Source organism: Apteryx mantelli, chromosome 8, assembly GCF_036417845.1.
Source record: "Apteryx mantelli isolate bAptMan1 chromosome 8, bAptMan1.hap1, whole genome shotgun sequence".
Lineage (NCBI taxonomy): Eukaryota > Metazoa > Chordata > Aves > Apterygiformes > Apterygidae > Apteryx > Apteryx mantelli.
The window spans coordinates 19,971,691-19,993,669 of record NC_089985.1 but is presented as its reverse complement, the minus strand read 5'-3'; the positions used below and the strand labels follow the sequence as shown (position 1 = coordinate 19,993,669).

The window sequence follows — 21,979 nt, the reverse complement described above, 5'->3', positions numbered from 1 at the left end:
AATGCAAGTTATTTTAAATATTAGTCCAATTTTTCTTAACTTATCTGATCTGACTCCGATCTGTCTTTAACCAAAAGTCATTGGAATGAGTCACACTAAACAATTCAGTTTACATTTCAAATACCCACATGCATTCTTTGAGCAAGCTTTTGAGCAGACTTAAAATTTGACATGCTCTTGGTATAGAAACTTTATGTTAATTTACTGTATTACTGTTTCCTTTAATGACGAGTTTAAATTTAACAGGCAAATTCCTTGACTAAGAAAAATTAGAGCAATGCCAAGTAGAAGACATGATGTAAATTTCGCATATGCATTTAAATCAGTAATACAAATGTGAATTGTTTTCTATTGATTGATATTACTAGAATGTTTTATGAAGCATACATTATTTGACCATATAGATATTATTCCATAATGTGAAATGCTGACATTTTCTCTGAACTTTCTCCATAGTCCTTAGTGTTATTTTTAATTAATTGTATGCTAATTGTATATTATTTACATGACGGTATCAGCATGCTGTTGTATAAAAACATGCATGTTTATCTTACCCTGTTACCTTTGTCACCAGGGAGGCCAGGAAGACCATCAAATCCTCTGTCACCCTAGGAAAGAAAAATCACAACTTTAGTATATTTTGTATTACTCTGACTAAATTGTGCCTTCTCTCTAGAAGCTAATTTCTACTCGTGGTTATAAGTACACTTTTGTTACTGAATGAAACTCATGGAGATCAAACATGTAGATCAAACTCAGAAAATTTACTTCTATATATCAGAGCAAGAGAAGATGCCATACATCAGCCTTTACACTCCACTGTAATTATGCTATTTATAAAAGGAAAACTACACTTAGATGAAAGCTTGGTACTAGCTGCACTTTGCAGTTGCAAAACTGACTTTACTGTTGCTACTACTCTGTAACTGGAAGCTGTCTCAGAAGAATAGGAATCATGCCCAAAGAATCAAGTTATTTCAGGGTCAGACTACTAGCCATTACCATTAATTAGCATATTTTAAATGGATGATTCATTCTCAGCTCTTGCCTCTGATCCAGCTATCTGAAACCTCAGTATTTCCACTTGAGAGTAGAACTTTGGGTTGGCGTGGCAGAAGCTGTGGTGCCTATTTAAAATCTGTCTAGCCCATTCCAAGACTGAAATAAAACCTCATGTCTCATTATTACTTACCTTTGCACCAGGTTCTCCCGGCATTCCTCTGCCACCATCAGCACCAGGGCGTCCCTGCAAAAACCCAAAGGGCTAAGCGTTTGAAAATGCAGTGGAATGAGTTAATATTCAAATATATTTAAATAGCAATTATTTACCCAGTGCAGGCTTGATCCCTTTGCTACCTACCCTTTTACCAGCTTTCCCACTTGGACCAGGGGCACCTTGAACACCACGAGGACCCTGAATTTAAACAGTATAATTCTTAGAATCACATTAATGTCAGCAAAAAGCTAGTTAAACATCTCACCTCAAGGACACCATTTTATTTATTTATTTATTTATTTATTTATTTATACAAAGCTGCAATTTTTTTCCAGGACATGGATTCTGGATTCCTAAATCCCATTAGTTTTAATAGAACTTGAGCACTCAAATTGGCCTTAGCACTGCCAATTTTAACACTAGTTTTCATGAGATGACACTACACATGGCATAATTGGTCTTTTTTACATAAAAGCTTGTTACATTCTTTTGATGGCTTTGAAGATCTTAGCCTTGTGGTTTGAAAACCCTTGTTCCAGTCATGCCAAAATTAATTTAGCCACAGAATAATTATTTGATGAAAACTGAAGAGTACTTATTTCGGATCCCTAACTGACACACAAACATGACTTGTGCTAGTAAATAGCTCATATGGTGTCTTAGATTTACTCAGCAGTTTTAACCAGAGGGAGACCAAACTGCAGACTGCAAACCTAATTCCACTTTTCAGACATGTTGCTCTCAGTGAAGATGGGGTGGAAGTATGTTTCTGTGGAAGCATTCTCATCCCCCATCCAAATGCATCTTCCTCAGGTGGATGTAGCAGTGGACTAGCATCCAACATTATAGGGTAGGAACAAAAACAATAATAAGAATGTAGGTAAGCAAATGGGAAGATTGACAGCTGTTCACAGTGCTTTTTTATTTAATTGTTTTCCTTTAATTTTATGCTAATACCCATGTGGACTTTTATGACAGGCACTTAATAATGTATTAAATCCACAATATCACTTGAGATCTGGCAAAATCATTGTTCCAGAGACTCCCAACATGTTTTCTTTAAGAAAGCCATATTACTTCTAGATTTAAGCTGAAAGATATCAATGTTTTTCAGTGCTCTTTGAGATCACTGCACAAGAGTTGATATAATTGCAAGCTGAGAGGAAATGTGTTTATTGATTCCTAAAGACTACTTCTTGGCATGTCCAGTCTTTCTTAAAAATTTCCTGTTTAATTACTAACTAAATTCAATCTCTCTCACCTTATGAGATCTGATAAGATCAGAGTCCAAGGTCATACGACTGCAGACTGACTCATGGCAGTTATAAGCATGTATGATTTTGAACAGAGAAAATAACCTGAGTGACAATATTAAAACAGGTTTTCAAGTGATGACACTCCACATGTGATAAATGCTCTTTGTTATGTAAAGGCAGATTGTTACTTTCACATTTCAAAATGAACAGTCAGTTATTTCATTTAAATAGGACTGTAAGCGTAAAAGCTATTTTTCTTCAATTGCATGCAGGAAGCACATCATTGATTGATTTCTACTAAGTGACATGAATGCATTTTCTTATACTGAAAAGCATATAAAGGTAAACAAGGTCAAATATAACAAGCAATATTATTGTACCTGGGGACCTGGCTCACCACTTTCACCTTTAGCACCTGCTGATCCAGGCCCACCCTTGATGAAAAAAGAGAAACATTCTGTTAGTATAAAAACACAGCACAACTTTAATTTAGTAAGTTATTTGCTATTTCCACACATTAAATGCAGGGAGAAAAAACAAGCAATCCCATGTTTGTTAGGTGGTGTGAAATCATCATTTGAATCTGCAGATATATCGTGATACATCATTGTCTAGAAACTAGGCCTGAGCCAGAAAAATCTTTCTATTACCAAAGTAAAACTCCTATAGATTTAAATGGGATCAAATAAAACCCTTTGTTCTATATTAGTATTTGACAGCTATATATCAGCACAAGAAGAACATAAGTCACGCATACAGAAGTCCACCTGCTGCAGGGAAGTCAACAGAAATTAAACTTGTCTCTTTTCACCTTTATTCATTGCTATGTTGTACTGAAAACAACAGACTCAGAGCTCCATCCAAAAATCACTATAGCCAATGAAAAATCCCCTGTCTAACCTTGCCATCAACCAGTGTTGTGCACAAGATCTTTGTGCATCTAGCCCTGAACAAGTCGAAAATCTATATAACTGATTTTCTTTACCATCATTAAATGATGATACAGATTTTCAGAGTAAGTTTTAACCATAAGCAATCTTAAAATAGATCTTCAGCCAGGGTAAGATAATGTACATGGAATCTGAGGCAGAATTAGTCAAAATCTGTTTTGTCTTCTTAATAGTAGTCTCACAAAAAAAAAGACAAAACAAAACAAAAAAAATCCCAACATGCCAAAAAACCCACAGATCTCAGGGAAGGAACATACTGAAGTTTACTACTATGGACAAAATAACTTCTGCATTTCTGACCTCTGAAATAGGTGATCACCAAATGTATGCATTTAATACAAAACAAATCTTTCAGACCTTGGAGGCTTGATTCTCCTCCTATGTTCACCATAGTGACTTCATTCAAAGAAAGGAGGAGTGGTCTCAAGGCTTGTTTTAGTGCCCAGTCTAGCATCTTGGAGTGGAAAGATTCCCCCTGATTTTGCAGGTATTGAACCAAGTCCTAAGCAAATTAAAAACCAGATCCTGAGTTGATATTGGCAATGGAGAGAACAGTGGATTTGGTAGGTGGTGACAGCCTGTATGGGTTTCCCTAGTGTAAACTCTGCTTTTAATGAATATAATTCATTACATTTAATATCTGTACACAGAACTTTATCTTGTATTTTATGTTAACTAAGCATGCAATCTCCAGACTCAGCTGAAGCTAGACTGGGGCTGTGACACTGTTGTGTTCAAGACTTTTTTTTATAAATACTTGACATGTTTCTTAATGTATCTTACTGGCTACTAAATTAATTTAACAGAATACTGTTCACAGTAAGGTCAAAATCTCCAGCTATTCCATTCTTGAAATGAGCTGGGCACACAAGCAAATGACACACCAAAAATCAGCAGCTGCTTCTGGAACTCTAGGCCAAAAATGTAGCCAGATCAAAGAGCTGGATTTCTAGAGCCTCCTGGTGGCATAGCAGCAAAACAACTATTATTATTATTCATTTGTTGAATTTTGCATACAGAAATTCATGAAGACTTCTAAAATATACAGTAGCGTGGGTATGAGGCCAGGTTATACTTCAGTTAAAAGAACTATTCACTGTCAGTATTAAACCAATCTTTACAAATGGATTCATTGTTTACAGCAGTTCTGTAACTATTTTGTATGTATAAACTGAATGTCATCCTGCAGGTCTCTTGACTTAAATACTCTGCTGGAAATAGCGTATTAGTTTGTTAAATAAACTCAATGTGTTGTCTGACTTTTTATAAGTATCATGTACCTAATCACAATCAATTAGGAGTCTATGGGCCAAATTCTCAGCTTGGTAGCAACTATTCACTCTGGAAGAATTACTCTAGAAAAGAATTGATCTTGTATAGGCCAGTTTAAAAATACAACTAAATCCCAGTGATTTCAGTTTCTGGGGACAGAAGGAGATTCTGATCTGGTTACCTAAAATTTACCTGAAACCAGTAAATTTCACCTAGACAAACAGGGATGGGTTCATGAGACCGGCCGTTTGCAGCATAGCATCATCTGGAAAAGCTTCTTTGATACTATAAAAAAAATGAGGCCAAACATTGCCAAGCCAACCCAGAATACAAGTTACAGCAGTTTTACTATTACATAGCTCTCAAAAGTGCCCAAAAGGCATGTTGAGATGCTAGGGATCAGGGAAGAAGAAGACCTGGAGTATTCCTTATTCTCCCTAAAATATTACTTCTACAGTATGCAACTATCTTATGCCTCCCTGAGATTTCCCTGCTAATAAAAGTAGTCACTGGAGGGAACAGAAGGGAGAGCTGCTGAGGCAATTATCGGTTGCATTGTGCTGCTATATTGATGCACAGTGTGATGGGCAATAAGCTGGCCAGTATTTTCTGCACGTGATAATGGATAGGATGCTGCATTCATGTTTGTCCATCTGCCTCTCCTCCTTGAAAACTAACAGTTAAAGTCAGATGTACTGTACATTACTGTACATTAAGAAGGATGAGGATGAGAGGGGGAAAAAAGGAGACTGGAAGAGAATGACTTGATTGTTACCATTCAACAATGGCTGTTGCTGAAGCATCACATTAAAGAAGGAAAGAGGTACAAAAGAAGAGGAAGGAACCATATTTCTCATACTACAGTTCCATCACTTTAAAATTGTGACCAAACCTCCACAACAGGGATAAGTGGAAGGAAACTACTGCAGAGGAAACTGCTATTGCACACTAAGGCAAGGAAAAAAACAGATGCCCTCCAAACTTATGTTGCTGTCTTGTGTGTATAATGCTATTGTTGTGGCTGACATAGTGCTGCAGTCACTTTTACTTCACACAGTAAACCGGGTAGGAACTTCTTTCATCCTTTTCTCTTTGTTATACAGACATAATTTGTTTTCATTCTTCAATAGCACAATTGTATTTTTGCTTGTGTTTCAAAACTAGATGCTTGTCTGATGTCCTATCAAGTGCTAGCATTGTTCTTTGTGCTCCAGGTGCCCATCACTGTAATGATGAGGTATATAAAAATTACAGCAGACATAGATCAAAATTAGAAAGAGACCCAATATTTGCCAACCTAGCTGTGCCACCAAAGTAGACTAAATACTGGTTTCCAAATTAAGTGGAAGTCACATGATTTCAAATATAGATGCTGTACTAACTCTAGAAAAGAATTTCACTGCCTACATAAAGGATAAAAATAATCACCTGGGAGAAACAGAAAAGATCAGGTTTCTACAAGGCCTGTGATCTTGGCTGCAGCATTTGTTATTTTATATTGTGGTAGGGATGCTTTATAATGACTTTTTGAAAGATGGTAAGTGCTAAATTATAGCATTAGTGGATTATTGAGTCTGCAAAGTATCCTTTTCGTAAAAGAGGAAATTGCAATAACAAGATTGATCAGGTGGTTTTTGTTTGCTGAGCTACCTATCTGCTTTTCTACCTTCACTGTGTCACTGACCTTTTAAGGTGTTTTTTAGAAAATACAGTTGCAAACCTCTTTGTGATCAGAACATTGTTTTGCATATCATTAGAAAAACTTTTGTTTGTGTTCCATATATAGACCAGTACCAAATATAAACTTTTGAGCATGCACAGGGACAGCTGCATTTTCCAGATCACTTAGTATTAGCAGCATGGGCCAAATTCAGGTCTAAAGTAAAAAAAAAAGTATAATTCTTTTAGAAATCTATGTGGTTTTTGATTAATTATTTCAATGTCTCTTAAAAACGTTCCAGATGCACCTTAAATAGTGGGTCAAGGTCATTCTGCACACTCTTGCTTTAATATCTCCTTCTGTAGAATTTCACATTTACCACAAGAAACTTTGTGAATATTATTACACAGATAACTGACTGCAGAGGCGTACGTAGTTATATAAGGCTATTCACTAGTTTTGTAAGTCCACCAGCATGCGCTCCAAAATCCACATTAAAAACTGCTTTAACATTCAGGTTGCATTTCAGACCTTGAATAAGAATACAAACTATGGACTTCATTATATCAGTGTCATTCCAAATAAGATGAGTACAAATGCACAGGTGTAGGTAAGATAGGATTTGTTTACATACCACAGGACCTGGTCTTCCAGTGAGTCCCATGGGACCAGGTGGCCCTCTCATAGCAATCTGAGGAAAAAAAACAGAGTAAAGCAGCAGATATCAAGAGAAAATTGTCAATCCAGCATTCAAATTCTATAATAACACAATTTCATAACCCATTAGCAAACAACTGCCGCCAGTAACTCAGTTGTTAATAAGGGTATCTACTGTCATAAGATGATGCTTACAGCTCTTTATGTCACATCCTGCATGCTGTAAAATGTAACTGCATTTGGAGCCGTACCCTTCTAGCAATTTTCTCTGCAGGCTGCTTGTGCTTACCCTAGCTTGCTGAAGAATAGCTTGTGCTTGAGCTTCCTGAGCTGAGATTGTTGGACCCTTTTCACCGTCTCCACCAAAGCGGAACTGCAAGTATCAAAACAAGAAAAGGAATTCAGAATTTATTAAGTTAAAACCAGACTTGTTATTCACTGCAACTATGCAAACCACTGTGATGATACCGGGTTCACTCTTTAGATCATTCCATTATGCCACCATTCCATAACGTCAGAAGACTGCTGCACTGGGGCCACTGGATCCAGCATGAATATTCAGTTATGAATAATAGATTAGAACTGGAGCACAGATCTAATCCTTTATGAGAAAACATTTCACTAATTTCATTGGATTTTTTTGTTTTTTGTTTTGAGTTTTTTTGGTGACTTTTAATCAAAATGGACTCTAATTATCTGCAAGACCTCATTAAAAATATGTATCAAAATGAATTTGTGCCATTAATTAATTCTCAGTACATCTCTAACTACCCATACAAAAATGAAATTCATCTTAAGGCAGCCTTCAATTTGAAAAATATTTGGTATCTAAAATGAAACAGTTTTGTGTTGCTTCTGACAATTTCAAAATAAATTAAAGAATACAATCGAAGCACTCATTCCTGTACTCCTGGTCTGTTCATGGAACTGCTAGGAGAAGCTCTGCAATGTTGCAAAGACATTGTCTTACAACAAGAAGCATGGCGTTGCTAGGTTATGCCATAGCACACTCAATACCAGGGCCATGAATCCTTTACAGCCTGCAGCAGTTTGTCCAGTTTGCCTGTGTCTAGAGTTGGCAAGGTAATTGATGTATCTCTACTGTAGTCATACTGTTATCACAATGGAAGGGGCTTTTTGAAAGTTTTGGAAACTTATTGCTTTAAGCCCCCAGAGATGAACACTTGACTTTTTTTAAATTAGAAAGCAAGAGAATTATCAAGCCTGCTACCACATGAAAGGAGACCAGGGTTTGTAAGAATTGGCATAATATGGAATCAACCACTTTACAAAATATTTTTCCAAGCAAAGGTGCCTAAATTAATTATCTTGCATCCAGTGAAAAGATGAACACATTTAAATGAATTCAAGCCCCACATGAGAAGAGCCATATGTCCCACAAAAGGCATCTCCCACGTGTTACAAAAAGCTTAGAATCCTTCTAAAAATAAAAGTGACTTTTTATATACCCAAACACCTATCCTTATTGACTACTGTGAGATATTTATACAGCTCATGTGTTTTAGGATAACTGCAATGACCACATTTCAGCTGAAACTAGACCAAGGGGATACCAAATTTCTCATCATGCATTTAGAGCAGATTAGAAAATACAGTAGAAAAACAATATAATTCAAACAGTTAGCAAAGATCATCCTGAGCCCCTGACTCAGAAACAATATGATTTTGTGAAAATTTTTGACATTAACACGCTAAGTGTGGAGAAAAAGTCTGGATGGTGGTTAAGCTACTAGCCTGGAATGCAGGATACCTGAAGCCAATTTCTTGCTTCCCCAGAAATGTCTTGGTATTTTGGTAATTTGGTAATTCTTGGTAATTTGACTTGGTAAACCTCTTGTGGTCTAACTTATTAACATTTAAAAATAAAGGTAGTAGGATTTTCCAAAGTGATGGATAGCTTAAGTATCAGCCAATGGTTGCTACCCTTAATGGAGCAAACTGATAAAAGATAAATCTGACGTCTGCTGGCCAGCAATCACTGTTGGAAGGTTTGGGAATAATTGCACTCAGGAGTAGTGGCATTTTTTCCATCAACTAGTTATTAGTGAATAAATATTTTTCTTATACAGTCAGTTGTGACAACAGAAATGAGCCTTAGTGCAAACATGAGGTCAGAACCATAGCTTATTTTAATAATCTTTCATTGATTGTTTCATAAATAGAAAATAAACTTTACAAAATCATCCTTTTCTCATTGGTACTGATGGGAGATAGTGCTCCTTAAACATCCATCAGAAGAGCTGTAAGCCTTTTTACTGAGTGTATCTTACCAAAAACACTGCACCATCATTCTTGACTGGTGTATCAATTCTCTGGGATGGCAGTATTCATCAAATCTTTCACATACACTTAGGAATATTGAAATCCATGCACATAGTACTTCTCATACTAGAGAAAGTTTCAAGGCACTTTAACAGCTTTGGGTTTGTTCCTCCTCCTGCTAAAACAGATGGTGTTTTGCTTTGACTCCAGTGGGAGAAGAGCTGACTACGCGCATATATTTCTATCCAAAGGATGCACTGTCTTGTCAAAGGAGTCACTGGAGTCCAATTTTAAGCATTCCATGCTTAAAATTCTCCATGTCAAGAAGAGTAGGTTCTCTTTGTGCAACAGTAAACTGCTTGTTTAAAATGTACTGTACAGTTGAAAATATAAGGGAGATTTCAGTAAGTGTATTACAATCACTTATGATTGTAATATGTATATGTTCCAATCTGGCAGTTAAGCAGAAGCTTAAGCCTACATTTTGTCTGAGAAAAAACACACAAATGATCTTCAAATGATTACACCATACAACAACCTCTTCTCATTCCAAAAACAAAATCAGATGAAAGAGGAAACACCTATACATTTCTTGAAACACACTTCCTCTTTTTGGAGACTGACTACCCTGGAATCATAATCCTACTTACCGGCAACATTAACATGGTACCTGGGGGACCTGCTAAACCATCAGCACCAGGGAGACCAGGGCGACCAGGTGGACCCTGTGAAAACAAAGGGATGAGGGGGGAAAAAAAAAAAGAGATGAGAACAAAGAGACGGCTAGATAAGATAAATCTACAGAGTCACCCCCCCACACTTACACCAGTATTCTTATGATGCACTTGGAGATTTAATAGTCTTTTAAATGATGTGGGAATGTTAGTCATAATCAGTGAGATAAACAAAGAAGTGGGTCTTCAGATAACCTTCAAGAATGGGGAAAAGAGCTATTCTCTTCAATTATCTTACTTATAAATTTTATATATATATATATATATATATATATATATAATATATATATATATGAAGTAAGGGGTACTTAATTATGTCATGACTAAATAAATTAGGCTGAGCTGAGATTTGCACTACGATCCTGTGCTCGCTTCATTTGTTATAGAAAACTCATATTGCTAATCCTCTTTAAACTCTTTGAGTAAGCTTAATTTTCAAAGGTTATGTAAGTCTTGTAGTTAAAATCTGAAACCTATTTTTATTAAATATGTTTTTCTCTGACGGTTTAAAAAAAGCTAAATTTTGGGTGTAAGCTGAGGCTGAAGAAATGTACTAATGAATATATGTGATCCTCATGATTATTGATTAACAAGAAATGTTATATCAATAAACTCTGCTGTTGTGAGTCTTTGTGTTCCCAAGTGAAACTGAAGATTAGATTAGTTTTACACTTTCTTCTCTCTTGACACCATTTTATGAGTGAAATTCATCCCTGCAGAGAGTATAAGTAGGATTTTTGCCTACATCTGTCCTCTTCAGAGGGCCATTTTCATCCATTTCTAAATTGTTTTACAGCCATGATTAGGATTAACACGATATAATAATTTAGTACAAAAGCTGAAGCACCAATAGGCAACTACGAAAGGTGGTAGATTTTACAATAAACTGTTCTGTAGTTCTGTGCTTACACAGTATTCTCAATTATTCTATGCATTAATGCATTTTTTAAAATAAGCAATACTCTTTTCTTTAGTGGTAATTTTCTCAGAATGTTACTTTTCTCAATTTTTTTAACTGAGTTAAAAACTATAGACAGAATAATTATAACGAAGGGCTACAGTCTTTATTCGTATACACTAATTCTTAATTTAAGTAAAAAAAAAAACCCAAAACACAAAAAACTGTCCACATATGTTAAATTTCCAAGTGAGCAACGTTTTCCTTTAGGACAGAATCTGATAGCAGAATCTGGTTGCGAAAATCCTTATTTTCCCCATGAGTTTGGTAACTCATTTCTACAATTATTTCTTTGTGTAATGTGTTCTTTTTTATATAAAAATGAAGTTTCTTCCATGGCAGAAACTTGATGTGTTTAGATAAAGATGTTTTTATGAAGAATTTTATTGAGCAGTTAGTTTAAAAAAAAGGAGTATTATGAGTAGTTATTCCATCACAATGTGTTAAAATCCCCTTTCTATCAGTTTAAATTTGAAAATAGTTGTTTAGTTAAACTACAACAAAGAAATATAAAAGAAAAAATGTGTATGCTGTCTTACTGTCTAAGCGAAGCGTTTTTAGGATTTTAACATTATCTAATTATCCAGTGAAGAAATAGCATGTTCTCAGTACCTTGTACACACAAATGCAACAAGCTAGACTCTTCAGTAAACTATCACTCATAGAACTGAGGAAGGTCTTTTTTTGTAGCAAAATATTTTCCTCAACTAAATATATGTAGGCTATTTTAAAATCATGCTCGTTGTGGTAGTAGGAAAAGGCTTGTGAAAACAAGTAGCACCAAAATAATAATTAAGCTTTCAGTTATACTCATGACTAGATCTAGGCTTTAATGCACTATATTATTTAATATGGCCAATAAATTGTCTATATCATATAAATATTATCCATCACTTTCATTATTTCTATGTATATTTTGATTCTGTAGAGCTATGCCCTTTTTATTTTCTGCATCCTGAGGTCATGCTGTTTTTTTAAAGACTCATTCAAATGCACAAGAAAAGTTTTTACTTGGATGGTTATAATTACTTCATCACATTTTAGAATCATTCACACCAAAACTTTCAGGAAAATATAGACAAATAGGAACTTAACTTTTTTCTTGTATTTACAGTACATATTCCTACTTCTAATGAAGTATTTGTGCAGATTCTCAGCCGAGTAGATCAGCCTCGGTTCAACTGAAGTTTCTTCAGCTAAGCATATATATTTAAGATCAAGATCTTTCTTACTCTTGTAGCAATTAGTGTAAGACATACCGTGAATACTCAGGATAATCTGTATATTGACTTACCCTTTCACCAGGGTCACCTGGAGGACCAACAGGACCTTGTAAACCTGGGGGACCTGTAAGACCCTATGGAAAATTAATGATAAATTATTATGTTGAACAACTGCTAGCAGCATGTTTTTGAACTATTTTTTCCTCCAGAAAGTTATGTTAAAGACATATTTGGAGAAAATCATTTATTATAAGGCATATTTTTTTCTTACAAAGGATTTATAGCCAATATTCAGATGTCTTTGTTTTTCATGGGCACTCAGCTTCTAGCATGCTGTCACTGAAAATGCTGGAGCTGACCCTTTTTACCCCCATCCTAAAATGCTAAGTTCAATATACCTTTGGGAACTACGATGAGACTAATTTCAATTGTGTTAACTCATAAATACAAAGCACAGTGGATAAATCAAATGAAAATAAAGCGAAGGGATAATTAATCTACGTACAGCAGGTCCTCTTGGTCCCGGTGGTCCTTCAATGAGCATACCCTGGAGGAGGAGAAAAAAAGATGGCAAATTGGTTATTTCTTGGAGAAAGCTTAATGAGATAAAAAAAGAGTAAGAATATATATATCTTTTAGTTGAACAATTAAAGTTAAAATTTCTGAGGGTTCTGAGGGTTCTGTCCATATAGTCTGATAGTACAGAATTTTGTTGAATTACTCTGTGGAATGTCTTACTTTCTGTGTTATCAGTTTCAAGAAAAAAGTCATTAGTAAAATAAAGACACTTGAAATTCAGCCCATATATGCTGTTTTAAACCTATTTTGGGCCCTCTTATGAGAAATTTTGTTGGAAGCTTCCTAGGTCATTTACTAGAATTGAAATCTGAATTGTTCTGTGGCTTTAAAAGTATTGCAGACTTGTAGGCTGGAGGTATCTCATAGTACTTGATTCACAATAACAATTTTTTTAATACTGTTAAAGAATTGGATGTGAATAACTGGCTATTTTTATGTTGTCAGTTTTATAACACATTCTAGTTCCTTTGCCTGAGTGATGATGCTAGTCCTTCAGGTACTAATTTCAGGTTATAATCCCCACTTGTATCTGGCTTGCCAGAGGAGGAAAGACTGGAGAAGCAAGCTGGAAGTTAGCTGTAGTGAACTCCAGCAATGTTGGAGAGTGGCAGTAGATAACTCTTCTGCAGTATGGATGTAAACTAAATGTATCTTGCAATGGTTTAAGAGAGCCATGCATTTTATGAGCTAACACACCCTGAGCTTCTTCACAGGTCATGCCTGGGAGGTCACAGTCTTATCTTGCAACTTGTTCATTACTGTAGTCCTTCTTCTTTGGCGACCAGTAACTTAAATGCTAATCCTTGGGATAAGGATATAGAACTAAAAGGGAACTCTTGGATCACAGAATCCAGATCTTTGATACTTAGATAGTGATGTTCATGCTATTTTATTAGGCTTCAGCATAAGTTAATTTTTTCCCTTGATGTTTCCATTTCTAGTTTGCTGTGAAATAAAAATGAGCTTAAACTTTAATTTCCATTTGGATCAAATACATATTGGAATACAGTTCTTCAAAATTCTGAAAGGGTAAAGCACACCAACATTCAACTTCTCCAAGATACTATAAAACAGCACATTTTTGTGAAATCTGTTTGTTTTAAATCAGGTACCTTTTAATTTACAAGTGATCCACAATGTCACAATATAACTTTGTCCTACTGTAAAAGCTGCTTAGTGACCACATTGCTATTTAAAGATGAGAAAAATTCTGTAGGCTACTGGTCCCTTAATATGTTTATTTCCAAACTGTAACCTCTGAAGCCAGTATATAATTCAGCTTCCAGCAGTTTGATCGTGCCATATAAGCATGTACATATTTATTTAGCCCCTCAGAGGGACCTTCCCGCCCACGCTGAAATCTGTAGTTAGTGTGGCCTATGCCTGAATTTGAAGCTCTCTCTGTAGGTCTGTCCAGGCAGTGGTTGCTAAACTGCCTGAAGACCAGCTCTATGCTGTTTCCCTCTGCGTAGTAAGATTCTCCTTGTTTTAAAGGACATGCAGTTAGTCCTTTGTATAGCAGAAAGAGAAGGCTGAACAGAATACTGTTATCGCTTTTACACAGTCCACGCTGCAGATGATTGTTTCATACATCATATATAAGGTGCTATTATCCTTCCACGAATGACATGGCTTGATAATGACCTTCAACAGTATATGCATGTTGTATAGTACTTAAGAAAAAGTCACCCACATATGTACTTACAGGTTCAATCACAGCTGGTTCTCCCTTTTGTCCTTTCTCTCCATAAGCCCCATGTCCAATCACCTAGCCAGGAAAAAAGCCCCCCCAAAATAAAATAAGTAGAAAGCCTAAGGATCTGGTACACTAAAGAACTGCAACAACTTGTAACTGAAAGCTAAAGCTGGAATAGATCTGTACTATGAAAAATACATCATAGGCACAAACCATATCGATCAAAAATATTTAATATATGAGGAACAGAAAATGCAAAAACTGCAAGAATACTTTTTAAATCATTGGATTTTGTAATATTTGCAGAAATAAAATGAGTTTTCCAGTGAGATTCAATAGTTTCCATTAAATCCTATGCCATGGTTTGCATTAGGACTCTGGACTTAGAATTTAAAATTTCTCTGTGAAAATTACAAAATTCTTTTTTCTTATTTAAATAAACATATTCTTGACTTATGACCCAACAATAAACAATGATTCTTCATGGCTTCCTGAGTTAAACAAGCCTAAAGCAACTGGGAAAGAAAGATCTTTTGGCTCCATATGGACAATATTCTTCATGCTTCTAACTGAATGAAATTAGACATCCACAACACTTAAGAGACTGTCTAAGAGTCTATGACTTCATGCCTTAAATGGGAAAGGAGTTAAGTGGCAATGTAAGCATTAAATTATATTACATGGACAGTCAGTTTTGCCTCCTCACTATATGAATTAGCATCAGCTGTAAAATTCTTCAGGATCAGCTCTATGGGAAGTTCTGGGCTCAGGATTAAGATAACAGAAGTGCCTAAAACAACAGGTCAATAACATATGCTAATGGCATAACATGGACAGATTTAAATCACAAACAAAGAAAGAAATTGATTTCTGTTCAAACTACAATTTTTTGGGTTTTTTTTCCTCCAAAAGTAGCCATCTTGATTGGTAACATATCCACTGCAAACTAGAAATCAAATTCAGCTCTCATCAGATGAGAATTTGAAATGATTCTTTTGATTTCAGTAGACTGATTCCACATTTACACTAACGCAACTGGCGATTTGAACAGGCCAAGTGATTCTGAGGAGAATGCTATGCTATTTCAATATGAAAAATTTTGGGAAGGAAAAGCAAAGGTTTAGACTCATGGCATGTGCATTTTGCAGTCACTTAGAAGCATAACAATGTGATAGTTCATGTAAGTCAAGTAGCAAGAGATATAGATAATTATGTTTTATTATATTCATCAAAATTGACTGTAAAAAGAGGAGACTAACTCTCCGTCTTTGGAAACATTACCCCTTTCCTGAAAGCCTACAAGTATTATAAAGATATCGAGACTCCAATGCATTGTAATACAAATGGGTAAGAATTAGGTATTTTACTCATAATAGCCTTTGACAAGAAAGGGATGCCTAAATTACCTTATAACCTAAATAACCTAAGATATAACCTAAATAATCTAAAAGATATTAGAGAAGTAGTTTGAGCTAAAGTATAAAGAACACACATATATAGCTTTTTTATGTTTTAGCTTTCCTATGTTTGGGTATCCTTCCTGCACTGTAATACAGAACCCTTAAAAAACACACTGCTTTTAAAGCAAATCTCTTAAATAATATATTTACTTTAAAATATCAAGAACTGGCATGAGCTGAGTAACTATTTTTATACAGGTTCACCAGAAAGCATCTAATATATTCTCATGTCCTAACATTGACTTTTGCACAAAATTGGTAGTAGTGCAGAAAGATGGTAAACGTGCTTGCCCAGATTTTGAAAAGCAGGGTGTGCTCAGTGTCATATATTCAAACTAGTGGCACCATTAAAACTTCAACACTCATTGCTCCATACTGAGTAATATTAGCATTTCCTACCAACACAAGCTATGCCATGAAAATGCAATCACAGACGAATGGCATGTGCTGACTGTTTAATAGTATCCAGTATATGTATATTTGGGCTTGATTTACATACAATATTTTGTTTTTGCACATGCACATTTATGCCCATGTAAAACATTTTCCTAGGCTGTTTTCATGATTTAAAGAATTAGATACATAGAAGTAATCATTCAGGGTCTTACATTTTAATTTTACAGACTGGAATATCCTGCAAATTCATTTTTGGTCCAAATGACATCTTCCACTATGCTTAAATCATTAGGAAAATGGTAAGCAGAAAACAAGTATAAAAATATCACATCCCAAATTCAATCTTTTGTAAGCATGTAAAGCTCTAATTTTTCTTCCCTTTTCTTTAATGTTGCATTTAAATATAAATATGAATTAGAAAGTTAGAAATTCTTTAAGTCTGTCCAGTTTAACCACATTAAATAGCACTAGCTCATGTGTTTTTCCCACATTCAGCAAGGGGCTTTCAAGTGGGTATAGGAAGAATGAGCTCAAAATCAGGCTTTATGTTGATTCTCAACATTTTGATGGTAGATAATTTTTCAAATGGGCTCTGGATCAACATTTTTTAAGTAGCACAAAGCACAGCATAACAATAATCTCTGAGCACTGATAACATAATAAATACGAGCCTGACTCCTTTGGAAAGGATCTTTAATGCTGAAAACGAAGACTCCATTCCTATATTTATATGCTTCTTATTACTGTTCTTTCCCTCTTCGGCAGGATTGCAGAGCATAAATATCTGTTTGACCAGACATCAATAACACCTGTTTAGACAGGAGACTTAGCAGTTTTCATTTATGATCCAAAGTCACTTTTTTGCCCAACATTTAAGAAAGGATGCTCTTCCACAAACCTTGCTGCTCATAAGTCTAAAATATGGCATTAAGGAAAATGTTTCTCCTGCTGCTCATGAGGTATTAATACACCTGATATTTTTTAGGTGTAAGAAAAAAGCAACAGATCCTTAAAATGCAGAACTTAATTATTGGCCAATGATTTGACATCATTAACTAAAAAAACCTTTTAATAAGAAGCACTGTATTCAAGAACATTAAGATCAATACATGATTGGTGTCAGGTACTGATCCTTTTTGATGAGCAATATCTTATTCCATATTCAGATAACTTAATGGAGGTCTAGTCTGAACCAGTTCTTTTTTTAATTTTTGTTTGGCTGAAATCTTGAAATCTCATGATTTCCATTGCTGCTAAAAATTTTGTAGTCAGGGTTTTTATCAGAGGAATGAAAACTAATCTTTCTGTCCTAAGTTTTCATATTACCTTACGTTGTCTAAAAAGGCTAGATTCTGTTCAGTCACAACAAGGATAATGCTGAGTACTTTTCAGCCTGCCTTTTTTTTATCAAAAATAGAACTCCACTTGTTCTAAATACATCCATATATTAAAGGAAAATGATATGATGTCACTGGTTCAGCATATGAGAGTTGTAATAATAAAGCTGGCGCAGATTAGGGCCAAGAGCTCGGTTCTCATCCAAGCCTCCTGACTCCTTCAGTTTTGTAGCAAGGCATTTTAAGGTGAAATTTACACCTGAGAATAGAGTCTACACAGTCATTTGCTTAATGCAGGCACAAATGGTGCCTTACGGGCTCTCTGCTTTGCAGATAATCTGACCTTTTCTGTGTCACTCTGCCACTGTGTTCCCACCTGTGCTAGGAGAAAAGTAAGCCTGTATCACATTGCATAGATAAGAATCATTAAAAAATACTATCACCCCAACAGGGTTTAGAAAGGAGCGATAAATGCAATATAGAAGTTTGAGTTTCAAGGTTGGCAGAGAGAACTGACCTCACAGTATTTGCTGTTTTTCTTGGATCCTCTGCTAACTAAAATTTTGAGTTTGTGAGGAAAAAATAAAAACAAGAGTGAGCAGATGCTGCAAACAAAATTCTCTTTCCTACTACATTCAGGGCCTTCCCAATTAGAAATCCAAGTGGGAATTAATTCTGCTTCCAGCCTTAGTAGTATTAGTTTTCTTTGCAGCTTCCACAGTCTGGTAAATGAGGCTCTTGGCACAACGAAGGGAAAACTAAAGCCTTGCTGTTCAGCCTACGATTAAGTCAGAGGGAGAAGAGAGCTATAAAACACAGAAAAAGTGCATGATTCACAGGATCCACTGTGATATCCTATCTTCCTTTATATATGCAGAGCTGTTATATCCCTCCTGCAAGGTCATAAACGTGTCACCGTTGTCTAAGCTTATTTTCATGAATGAGTTCAGATCTTCACCTTCCCACTCATGAGTCTTCCCTCTGCAAGGTAGCAGAGGCCATAACTTTCTAGATACTCATACACATTTCAACTTTTTTAGGGTAATCATATAAAAATATTACAATTTATTACAGTTCTTGCACCTGCACCCAATAATTATAACATATTCTTTCCAGCTTTAGCTCTAGTGTAGAAATATTTTAAAAACTGTGCTCATCTTATCATTTATTCTTGGAGTTCCCTTTCTCCTTTTCTCCCTCCCATCTTCAACCCTCCCTTACTCCATTCAACAGAAGAGACAAAAAAATAATAATAATAATAAAATTAGAAAGCTCAGGATTACTAAGACAAGAGGATGAACTTGATCCAAAGCCTATTGAAAGCAGAGAGAATATTTCTAACATGCACAATGACATCTGGATCAGGCTCTGCACCTAAAAGAATTGCTAAATTAAATTAATTTAATACTACTGCATTATGCCTGCAACCAACTTACACTTGTTTCTGTGATATCAGTCTCTGCAGGAACACCTGGACCAAACTCCTCATTAGTGGAATCAGTTGGTTTCTCTTCATATTCTTTATATTCATAAAAATCATATTCGCCTAAATCGCCATCTACCAGAAGATCAGATTCACTGAGGTTTACTCCTCTGCTTCCATATTCAGTTTCCTCAGTTTTTTTATCATAATCCTCTCCAGTTATGTATTCTTCAGCAAAGACTTCTTCAACAGGATTTTGCTATTCATATCAGTAGCAAAGATTTGGGAATAGGAGGAATATGTGGGTTATTGTTAGTAAAGCAATGTAAGCATATGCTGATCAACTATGATAACTTGTCAAAAAGAAGAGAGAACAGCAGAACTACAGCATATTATCTTTTAATTAGAGTCTGAAGGAATGGAAGTCCAGCCTTTCAGAGCAATTAAAAGATCATTGTATGTACACAAGTAATAAAAAGAAGTAATGCTTTCATACATTTTTTTTTCTTTCCAAAAACATTGAATACAATATATCTAGCACTGTATGTGTGTTGCTTGCTTAATGTTACTTCAGTGCCAAATATAGCTAAGTTTCCCTGCTTGGTTTCACACTTATAATGTCAAGTATTCATGAATCAACACATGCACCCAAATGAACAGAGAATGAATTCAGATCTGTTTACAATAACCATATACAGGAAGTGCAAGTATCACTTTAATTTGGGCCAGCCATCTTCACTATCTTGTGTCAATAAAGAATAATGCCAAGATAAATGTTTCAACTTCTTTTCCCCTTTTAATGATTTTCCAGCTCATGTATCACTCAAAAAGTTATGGTTCATGTCTTTCACAGCAATTTATATATTTTTTGGCTGAGTCAAAATTCCACCTGCAAAACACATAAAAGATGAATCTGAACATTTCTGAAAGCTAAGTATTGCTTGCAGCTTTCATCTTCAATTACTCAAAGTGTCAAACCAAGCAATCAACTTACAAGCACCAAAGCTGTTTTAAGGAATGCTGTATCTGAGATGTACAAAAACATTTGTTGAAAAAAAAGAGTTTTCCATTAGGCTATTACACAGCTTTCTTGGAAGTATAGTTCTGAAAAAAAATTAACAGTTTGGATCTATCTTATAACAAATATACTATTGCACAATTAACCTATAATAAGAAGCAGAATGATTTAAATATAACTGTCTCCATCAACTTGTGAGAGGTTAACAAGAGATTTAACACAGAAACAGCTTACATTAGAACAACTAAAATATCTCTTAATTTACCTTTACCTTCCAAGATGCATAGGAGGAAAAAAACTGAGATTCTTTTCCTCTCTTTCATTATGCTTTTTAAGTCAAATGAAGTGTTGAACAACTATTTTCTAATTCAAAACATAGTCTAAAAGACCTCATAACTTCAGGATTCCTTTCATGTTTAGAGGGGTGAGATTTGTACATCTTTTAAGCAGTATATCTTCATTTTGAAAGGAATGTGTAAAAGGAAGATGAAAAAACATATATTTCCTATAATCAGCCACTACCTTTCTAAAACTAGTATTAATTAATATGTAGACATATTAATCAACACTGGGTTTAGGTGTAGCAATATTACTAAGAATAATGTTTAGGCTTGTCATTGTGGATTTCTAAAAACATGGCTTTTAACATAATTTATAATATCTTTTTTGAACAGTTCAAAATACAATGTTTCATTTGAATAGAATCTCAGTGAGAAGCAAATAATTTGTTTTTGTTGGCTGAATAACTGTTAAAAGGAAAGGATGGCTTCCAACTCAATTTCAGTATGCTGCTATTTTGCATGAAGCAAAAATTCTAAATTAAAAAAATTCAGCAGGCTGAATACCACAATCAGCAGTTGTAAACAACTAGCACTCTTAAATTACCAGGTAGTTACTTTTTCTTTTAGCTCTGACTCACTATTGAATTTGAAAGAGAGAACTTTTCAAGGATTTAGGACAGTATATTTCAAATAGAGTTCAATGCACCTGAGTTGAACATATATTTGGGAAAAATGACTGAGTTGGGGGTGGACAGGAACTATTCCTGCATGAGAATGATACCTAATTCCTTCTGCCTGGTTTCAGGCAAAAGAGCAGCCGTCAGAAATTCATGTTGAAGATCAAGTAGGTGGCAGCCATTCTTTGTCTTTAGTTAGGCTCATTTTTATGCTGTGTCTTGAGAGCGATAGGAAGTATTCAAGAGATCTCTCTTTCGCTTAGAGAAGGAGGACTATGTCTAGTATTTAATCTAGTGTATACTAGGCATAGCTCCATTCACATCCACACTGGATGCAACAACCCTGCATTGCCATAGCATATATTATTGAAGGATTTCCAGAATTATGAATTGTGCAGTCTAAAGATTCAGCAGATCTCTACAGAATTAGTGGGAGTTCTACCCAAGAAAATACTAGGTTCTGATATTGGCTGAGAAAGCATAAAATCACATTAATCACTGTTACAGATATGTATATTTTCACAGAGAGACAGTCTTCCTTTAATAACGTGTTTGTGCTTTGTTAATGATTGACATCAGATTTTGATCGGGAAATATTTTTGCTGATAATTTTCTCAGTGTCATTATTACCTCATTTGCTTCAGTCGTTCTGGAGGGAGCCTCTGTCTGGGCCCCGTAGTCAGTTTCAGCTACGCTATATTCTTGGAATTCATCCACAGCGTTTGCCTAGTGTAAAGAAAAAGTACATTATTAAAAAAAACCCTGTAGGAAAAATTCAGGAGGTATCACTTTATTCAGGTTATGGTATTAGCCAGACATGTATTCATCTAGTGGGGTTAGGTCTATTTTTTCTCATGATCAGAGATCTTCCAGTCTTGGTCTGGGAAAGATCTTGATTATTTC

The 21,979-nt window shown here is 35.2% G+C and overlaps 1 protein-coding gene across 1 annotated transcript in view; it reads right to left on the bottom strand.

The window, feature by feature from the left end:
* Positions 1–21,979, bottom strand: part of COL11A1 (collagen type XI alpha 1 chain) — a 173,878-nt gene that overhangs the window by 97,717 nt on the left and 54,182 nt on the right. The window contains exons 7-18 of the mRNA XM_067300830.1: positions 21,707–21,802; positions 19,114–19,359; positions 14,494–14,556; positions 12,715–12,756; positions 12,281–12,343; positions 9,945–10,019; positions 7,301–7,384; positions 6,989–7,045; positions 2,853–2,906; positions 1,361–1,414; positions 1,193–1,246; positions 555–608 (exon numbers count right to left, since the gene is read on the bottom strand). Coding sequence (XP_067156931.1) covers positions 555–608; positions 1,193–1,246; positions 1,361–1,414; positions 2,853–2,906; positions 6,989–7,045; positions 7,301–7,384; positions 9,945–10,019; positions 12,281–12,343; positions 12,715–12,756; positions 14,494–14,556; positions 19,114–19,359; positions 21,707–21,802 — 942 coding nt within the window. The remainder of the gene's footprint in view (positions 1–554; positions 609–1,192; positions 1,247–1,360; positions 1,415–2,852; positions 2,907–6,988; positions 7,046–7,300; positions 7,385–9,944; positions 10,020–12,280; positions 12,344–12,714; positions 12,757–14,493; positions 14,557–19,113; positions 19,360–21,706; positions 21,803–21,979) is intronic.